This window comes from Paroedura picta, chromosome 3 (genome assembly GCF_049243985.1).
Source record: "Paroedura picta isolate Pp20150507F chromosome 3, Ppicta_v3.0, whole genome shotgun sequence".
NCBI lineage: Eukaryota > Metazoa > Chordata > Lepidosauria > Squamata > Gekkonidae > Paroedura > Paroedura picta.
The window spans coordinates 46856158-46865023 of record NC_135371.1 but is presented as its reverse complement, the minus strand read 5'-3'; the positions used below and the strand labels follow the sequence as shown (position 1 = coordinate 46865023).

The window sequence follows — 8866 nt, the reverse complement described above, 5'->3', positions numbered from 1 at the left end:
TTAATGCTCGGTCAGAACAGCTTTATCAGTGCCGTGGCGAGCCAGCTGGCTGCATGTGGGGGAGTACAGAATTGAACCCGGCATGCCAGATTAGAAGTCTGCACTCCTAACCACTACACCAAACTGGCTCTCAAATGGGGAAATCCAAAGTCTGCTATCCACATAGCCATCCTGGCTTAACTGTGATCTTTCTCAAAACTTCAGAGCAAAGCTGATTGGAGAAAGATTCATGAAAAGTTAAGGAAATCCTGGAAGGTGCACAAGCCCACTATGATGCACTTACCCCACAGCGCTTAGCACTGGACAGATAACCCATGTAGTATAAAATAACCCCGTGGGGGCACCTGCAGGGGGGCAAATGGCATCTGAAATTGTCATCTCAAAATACACATTAATATTTTGAGGAAAACAAAAGCAAAGTTCATATGAGCTAGAGGGAAAAAATGGCTTTAAGCTATAAAGAATAGCCACATGAAACCAAATGCTACAGAGCAGCGAGAATAGCAAAAACACAGAAAAATACAATATTTTGCTGTGTATCAAATACATCTAAATTCAGAAAATGCAATATTCTGCAGTATTATGGCAAGATGATTGAGGCGTAAGAATGAGATACTACTAGTATACATTCAAAAATATGAACAGACAATTTCAATTTCGAACAACTCCCTCCGAGGGGCTATCCATTGTTTTCTCCTCAGGTGCATAATAGGTGATCTTCCAAATCATCCCCCCCCCCTACTAAAGAAGATTCAGAGTCAGTTTTTTTTGTAAAGCTATATATTTATAACTTTACAGCTAAAACAAAATGTTCATACACTATACAAAAAGGCTTAAGACACAACAGAACAGGTGCAATTAATTTAATAGAACTGCATTTCAGTTATACTGGATCCTGGAGGAAGGAATTCCCAGCACAACTTCATCATTCTGCTAATTTGCAGAGCAGGGTTTCATTTAGACGTACATATTCACAATGCACAGACTCATTTGGTCCAGGCCTTCGGTGGTCTTCTCAGTCTTGCAAATATGTATGCCCAGTTGCCTGCCTCTTAGAGCAGGCATTTACCTATGGATACAATAACATGTCAGCAAGGATAAAGCAAAACATATAATTTAAAAGAACGGTTTCAGGACCCTAACATGCATTCTATTCATAATGCAAAAATAAGGATGCTGGCTGGCATCTACAAGAAAATGTATCTCACCAAACATTTAACACTGATATCCAATCTCTAAAAACTCAACAGATCAGGGTATGCCGAGGATCACCCTTGCTTCCATGGACCTGCCCAAATCTTGTCAGAAGCCTTGTTGGGCATTTGTACTTATTTGCAGAAGTTAGATTGCTGGCCATCTTTCTTTGGGATGCCACTCCCTCTGTGAATTATCCTCCACATCACTTCATGCCTCACAGCACCAGTGCTCAGTTTTAGGCACAGAGCCATGTTGTCCTTTTAAAAAAATTATTAGCTTTGTTGTATGTGAGGGCAAACGCTGTTTATTTGTTCTACAGGTTCTGTCTTGTGGTTTTATCGCTTAAATTGCGTGAACTGCTGCTAAATCATATCTTGTTCACTGAGCTGTTTTTATCTTTTACTGTTTTGAAGCTTACTGTTCTTTTGTTGTAATATTTATTGTTTTTTGTGTGTCAGTTGCAATTGTTTTATTTTTATATACTGTCTGAACTATTTAAAACAAGAAAAAGGCAGATTTAAATAACTGATGTACAGGAATTGTTATAATAAGAACCTTGTTTATACATTATGTGGTTCCTCATTCCTCAATCTACTCTACTGAAACAAAGCTGAGGACACTACATCGCTGGATTAGAAGCCAAGAAGGAGAATGCTTGCGTTTCCATTCACACATTCCTCAGTCTCAATGCCTATTTTAGGTACACTATCCTACCCTGAATAAGATTGGCTAAATTTTCATTTAACTACTTTAAAATGCACAATAATTTGCTAGCATTTCCATCATTTCTGTTACTTTGAATTAGCGCGCGAGAGAAATGGCTTCACTGACTTCTAATATTGCATGATAAAGTATGAGACACTGTACCTTCCTCATCCTCCTCCACCCATTGGCGGCGGAGCTGGACCTCCACCAAGGTGTTTTATTTGACCCATTCTACGGCGAGGAAACCCTGGAGGTCTATGGAAGGAACAAAGGAGAAAAACTGAGAATTCTACCTCCAAAAGCATTATATAAATCACACTCAGATGCAACACTGCACTATAATTTTTCAATACAATTTGCCAAGTGAAAGATTGCATGATAGCTTTAATTATTCTGAAGTGTTTTACAAAGTATGAAAGGTGTGATTAAATCATGCATAAAAACTGCTATGAGAATTCTTGCAAAAACATTTCAAAGTGAACCATTCCAGTTTTCCGAATTGACTCTCAATTCCCCATAACAGGAACTGCAGAATTTACAAACATTCCTTTCTGCATATAAATACACACAGGAAAATATTAATAACTCTAAAGCAGAATGGGGTGCATAGTCTCTACATATAGATATTGTCATGTCAATGAACTTGGAAATTGTGAGCCCATATATTTTCTTGCGAGCCCATCCCAAGCATTTATATAAAATTCAGCATGAAATGAAGCTGCACTTACAAAACTTGCCTACTGTGAAAAACGAACAGCCTACTTGCAAAGTTGCACATTAACAGTGCAACCCTAATAATGCTTTCCTGGGAATAAGCCCTACTGAATAGACCTCCTTGCTATCCAAAGGTGTTTGTAGAGAGGCAGCTCCCATGCCAAACTTACCAGCAGACTAGGGGAGGGCTAGAAGTACAAGGGTCCCCTTCTACCAGCTTAGTGTTCCCTGCCCTCCATTAGCAGTAAGAGTGGGCCACAAAGCAAGTTAGGCATGCTCCCTGATGAGGTCAACAACAACACAGCAGTCCTTTGAAACACCATAGCTGTTACTTCCACTGGTCAACTAATGGGAGCTTACAGTAGCTTTTGAGGGGCTAGGCAAAGGAGAAGATCCGGTCTAATGCAAACTTTGTGTGCAAGGGTCGTTTTTTCTCATGAACAGTAGGCATATCTCCCTTTAAAGAGCTCATTCACAGGCCAGGAAGCATTAGGAAAGGGTTGACTCCCGAGACTAGGGAAAGAGCCTTGAAGCCTGGAGGATGCAATCAAAAGTGGATGTTAATTTCTGCTTGCCTGATATGGCAAGTCAAACTGAAGCAGGGTCTCTGAAGTAGACATTCCAACACTTCACTTGCGTTGGAAAAGCCACAAGAACCAGAAGCTTGCTCCTGCTGTTGTGACTGTGTATGAACTAGACTTAACTACCATCTGCTTCTGTCCAATATATAAAGTCTTATTAACATGGTATGTAAACTTAAGGTCCTTTTAACTGAGACAGAGAACAAGCATTTCTCACAACAGGATGAAATAAAAATGAAAAACATACCCTCTTCCATCATCATATCCTGAGAAGGCGGAAGCTGTATTCCCTCTTCTTACCACATGTGGGTTAATAATGCTCTGGATACTAAAACAAAATAAGCTAGCATTAAGTGAATGCCAAAAATCAAGAGGTTGGACTTGAATATAACACCAGATACTTCTGTCTACGGAGTTAATGATCTTCAAGTACTACTGAGTAGTCCTGTATATCAGTGGTCCCCAACCTTTCTGAGGACTGGCAGGGCATCGGGCCACGCCCGCGCATCGGGTCGCACCCACACGGGCCGCGCATGCGCAATGCGCGGCCCGTCCCTGATTCCCTCTCCCCACCCTCCCGCAGTAAGAAGCTTCCCGGGCCGCAAGCTTGCGGCCTGGGATGTGTTTTACTGCGGGGGGGGGGGGCGGGGAGAGGGAGCCGCGGCCCGGCGCCATGGCCTTCGCGGCCTGGCACCGGGCCACGGCCCGCAGGTTGGGGATCACTGCTGTATATAAAGCTTGTGAAAAGCTTTACAATTCATCTGCTGTTTTTAATTCTGAATAAAAGGTTAACACAATAGTCTCTAGTTTTTTTAAAAAATCAACTGAAAATTGAAATGAGAATTGGTAAGTCATTTACATTTGAAAATAAATTCTGCATTATAAAAATTCAGGTTAAATTCAGGATTTACAAACCCTGAAAGTCTCCTAAACTAATTTGCAGAAACCAACTCCCGAAAACACATTCTTACTAGGAACCCCTTTCCTACATGTATGCTGTCTGCATCAATTCCATCTTGGCTAAATTCACTATGGCAATCATTTTAGGTGTTAGCATTGCCAATCTTTAGAGGAGGTGAGGTTAAGGCTCTCCTCAGGCTATGCTAACTGGTGAACCAAATTTGAGCAGGAGAATGAGTTACCGATGGACAACTGCATGCTTCCTGATTGCCAGAGGGACTTGCAAAGCCAGGTACCCACCCAGATCTAATTTTCTGGAGTACAAAAATTAATAAAGCAGCCAGGTGAGCTTGATAGCTTTTACTGACCTTGCCTGAATGTCTTTTCCAAGCCTTAGTCAGGTATTGATGCAGCCTCCACCCTGCCAGCCCTTTTATCCACTCTACCTAGATACACCATGGCTACTTTGGCCACCTCATGAGAAGGAAGGACTCCCTGGAGAAGAGCCTAATGCTGGGAGCGATCGAGGGCAAAAGAAGAAGGGGACAGCAGAGAATGAGGTGGCTGGATGGAGTCACTGAAGCAGTAGGTGCAAACTTAAATGGACTCCGGGGAATGGTAGAGGACAGGAAGGCCTGGAGGATCATTGTCCATGGGGTCGCGATGGGTCTGACACGACTTCGCACCTAACAACAACAACAACAACAACAACAACCTAGATACAATCACATTTTGTTACCTTTCCGAGACAGTTATGCTCTGTATTTTTGGTATTTGGAGGTGACAGTGGGAAGAATTCTGGAGTTCCCCATTGGTGGACCTTCTGATAGCACCTGGATTTTGGTCAGTATGTGACACAGAGTACTGGACTAGAGGGGCCACTGGCTTGATCCACCATGGGTTCTCTTATGTTCTAATGCTTTAATATCTTTTAAATTCCGGTACCTCAATATTCCCCTCAATAAACTTGCTTTGGAAAAGATTTCGCTGTTTCATGGTCACTGGTAGCCTAGTAAGCACTTTAAGCTTGCTTGCTCACTATCCAGATAAGGATCCCTAAATCACACTGTCTGCTCCCAACTCTTCCATTGGCAAGTGTGTCAGTTTCCCAAACAAGCTATGTCTTGGATGCAGGAAGGCCTCCCCCTGACATGGAACTTTATTCTCCCATACTGTTTGTAGTTCTGTGTAAGCATCCTGAACTCAAATCAGAAAGTCTGTATATGTCTAGGAAGACATGTGAAAGGGATCACATATGGCAACATTGAATAAGACTCAATTCATAACACATGTAACTTTGAACATATTTATAATAGGTTCTACACCACTAATTCATTGCAGATTACTGAATTATGGATAATGCTTTCAAAACACAAAACTGTTAAGATCTACTCAGGCAGTACAGACATCGATCCAAGGATGTCCTGTGCACAAAGGTGCTCCCATAGGCACAAAAGGATAGCCCATTCGAGATAACACAGGTGACCACTCCGTATGTGCATTACTATTGACAACTGAATAAATATTCCAGTGGTGCTCTCAGCACAAATAGACTTCCTGTATGGAACTCTTCCCAACAATATGAGGAATATGGGGAAATGTGTATATAATGGGAACACCAAGGTGTTCATTTGAGCATCTGTGATACTCTTGATTGGCCTCTAAACACAGCAATATAAATATAGAATGTTACTGGATAAAACACGATTTCCTGATAACCTCCTTCTGAAAAATTCTCAAGTTTTGCTTGTTAAAAATCAGTATTTACTGATTAGATTAACTAACTGTGGGGAGGGGTTTCCCCTTTTTTCTAGCTTTAGGGAACATATTTTTAGTCTTAACTCAGGAGAGGCCAGAATATAATTTTATCCAATCGAACTGCTCTTCCAATGAGAAATTTAAGAATTAAGTTCATTACAACACATAGGGGTTCTTGTCATTGGGTTTAATTAGCTGCACCCTCCCTGTTATTCATTGCATTTATATTGTAACACATGACCTGCAAAATAATTCTGGGAGAACTGATCAAGTTCTTAAACGAGTGCAAAGCATGTTTTAATGAAAAAGCTATAGTCTTACTTACTACAGAATCACAAAGTCTACTACTCCCCAAAACAATTCAGTTATAGATGAAATGCTCCAAGAACTCCGACTATCCAACACTCGACCTGTAATATAAAGGAATAACCATAGAGTGATACTATTTCACAGCCAGAAGTACTTTTCATTATATATAAGAGGCATTGGCCAAAGAAAATAAAAACTAAAGGTTAGGCAACTCTATGATACGAATGCGCAAAACTAAAAAGTACATCCAGAAAATGACAGAATGTTAAGAAATCCAAGTCAATACAAATGATACTCAAAACAGAGGCCAGGTTCCAAAGAGCTACTTTAGGAACTAAGATTAGGCCTGTCAAATGGCACTGACCATTTTCTTTGTATAGCAGACCTCATACTAGATATCTGCCTTTTAAGAACCATTTCTTCTGGTCTTTGACATGTGGCAAAGGAACACAAGAACAAATGCATGGAAGGAGTTGGTGGGTCTTCAGACCACGCAGAGTCTTCAGCAGTTACTTATGTTTCATTATATATGTTAGAAAGACCTTTTCTATTAACATAAAATTATCAGATAAATAGTGCTAAACTAGTCGTATATGACAAATTTCCCTTGCTAAGCGTAAAAGAAATAAAACTACAATGATCAATCATCAAAATCAAAGGTTCTTCTTCAACAATGCTGGTTTTACACTGCAGAGGGCTCCTATACCTGAATTACAACACTTCTGATATAAAAACAACCTTAAAATCAGTGTGATATGTAAGTTACGTTAGTGTCAATGGAGCTTACTCCCAAGTAAGCACATCCAGGGTTACAGCCCCAATCATTCTGCCTCTGCAATTTTTGCAGCTTTGCAGGTACAGTGTAATTATCAACCTAAAGCATTCTGGTGTTCACCAAAAGGAAGGTGTCTACTCCCACCCCCATCCCTGGTCTGCTGTCAAGAATAAGATGGACTACTTTACATTTGCATACAAGTATATACAATAACACACGTCTCTGTCAATGACCGTTTCTTTTAGTTGGTTCATGGTCATCCCTGTGTCGGCTTTGAACTTTCCTACAGAATCACCAAGGGTCGGACACGACTGAACGGATGACATCATCATCATATACAATAACACACACAAATTTTGTATATTTTTAGGGGAAGAGTTGTCTTACATTTGGCATCATCTTCCTTTCAGATAAATATATGATTGGCAATCATCAAGAAGTCTCCAGCACATTTCACTGGCAGCTGGCATTTAATTTCATAGTTCTTCTAGCGCTAACACCCTAGCAATAAGAAGCGTGTGTTTATGGTCATCTGTGAGTGACAAAAGCAGATTCGAGGGGTCAGTAGTTTTTCCTTCTATTGCTCTGCAGCGATCGACCCGAGCTCCCCCTGCAGCAGCACTGAAAGGGTGAGTCAGTGGCTGCCTCCACACTGTGGAGCAACCGACGGGGTTTCCCACGCCTGTGCAGTCAAGGCAACCCTAGAGCTCAGTGGTCTCAATCAATAGTCCTTACTTTAATTACGGTAGCAGAGAGGGCAACATTTACTTTAATGCCAGCCTTACCGCATAAACAACGCGCCACTTCCAGCCTAACACCGTGTGTAACTTTGGGGACACGGGGAGTTTTCGCGTCCCACTTATTTGATATACATCACTGACGCCCGTCTAGGCCGAGGCGTCCACTCCCAAATGGCTCTCTTGCTTCCTGTCCCTTATTGCAAGGCATGAGAGGGGGGGGGGGTTACCCCAGGCCAAACGCACCGTCGGTGGTGAAATTGGGGGCGGCCCTGAAGAGGACCAGTTCTCCCTCCCCCACTGCTTCCCAGGCGCCGGGAATCCGTCCGCCGTGCCGTCGGGGGCCTGCCCCTTCCTAAGCCATGCAGGAGGTCGGTGGGGAGGGAGGACCGCAGGAGCCATCAAGCCCGACGGGGCGGCGCAGGGCACGAAAGGGGAGCTCCTGCTGCCTCTCCCCAATGCGCCAGGCGTGCAGGGCCATGATTGACAGCGCCCCCTCCCCGTCATCCCCCGCTCCTCACCGTTCGAGATGTACACCATTGCGGGGCTGCCCTTCTTCCGAGCCCCACAGGCCGGCCCCAAACACGCAGGGCGCGACGGCCCCGCCCCTTCCACTGGAGAACTCCGAGCTGGGGCCACGCCATAGGCTGCCGGCCGCCGGGCGGGGCGCTGACGTCATCCCCTTCCCCTTTCGCTCCACGCGCCCGCCTTCCCCCGCCACGTCCGTCTCCGCCTCCTGGCGCTGAGAGCTGGGCCGGGCGGAGGGCGCAGAGGCTGCGTCGCTTTCTTTGAAGGCACCTTCCTTACAACGCATCCCGCGAAGTATGCGAAGACTTAGAACGATTATCACTTCGTTGTCTTTCTTAACGTGGCAGAGTGTGAATAACGCGAGACCCTCCCCCCCACCCGCGATGTAAAGTGGTCCAGGCCATTCTCCCGCCTCCGGATTGTGCGGCCGGCGGGCGTGGGCTGCGCTTGTCGCAGGCGCCTGGCTCTCGTTTTGCCGCCAAATAGTTGATGCGCCGCCCTAATAAGCAGGACTCATTGACTGCTCTTCGCTGTGGCGGGCCCCCTTGGAGTCTCTGTACTTTGGGTTTTCTTTTTTAGAGTAGATCTGTTCCCCCCCTCCCCCCTTACAGTTGTTAGTTGCTGGACAGAATAAGACGCTTACTGAGATCTGAATATATCTT

At 43.9% G+C, this 8866-nt stretch overlaps 1 protein-coding gene across 1 annotated transcript; it reads right to left on the bottom strand.

Moving 5' to 3' along the window:
• Positions 1 to 848: 848 nt before the first annotated feature.
• Positions 849 to 8353, bottom strand: SELENOK (selenoprotein K). Its single transcript, XM_077325541.1, has 5 exons — positions 8198 to 8353; positions 6181 to 6265; positions 3445 to 3525; positions 2065 to 2157; positions 849 to 1069 (listed from the first exon to the last, which is right to left on the bottom strand). The coding sequence occupies exons 1-5, from the start codon at positions 8214 to 8216 to the stop codon at positions 1066 to 1068; spliced, it is 282 nt and encodes a 93-aa protein (XP_077181656.1). The 5' UTR covers positions 8217 to 8353; the 3' UTR covers positions 849 to 1065.
• Between the last annotated feature and the right edge of the window lie 513 nt (positions 8354 to 8866).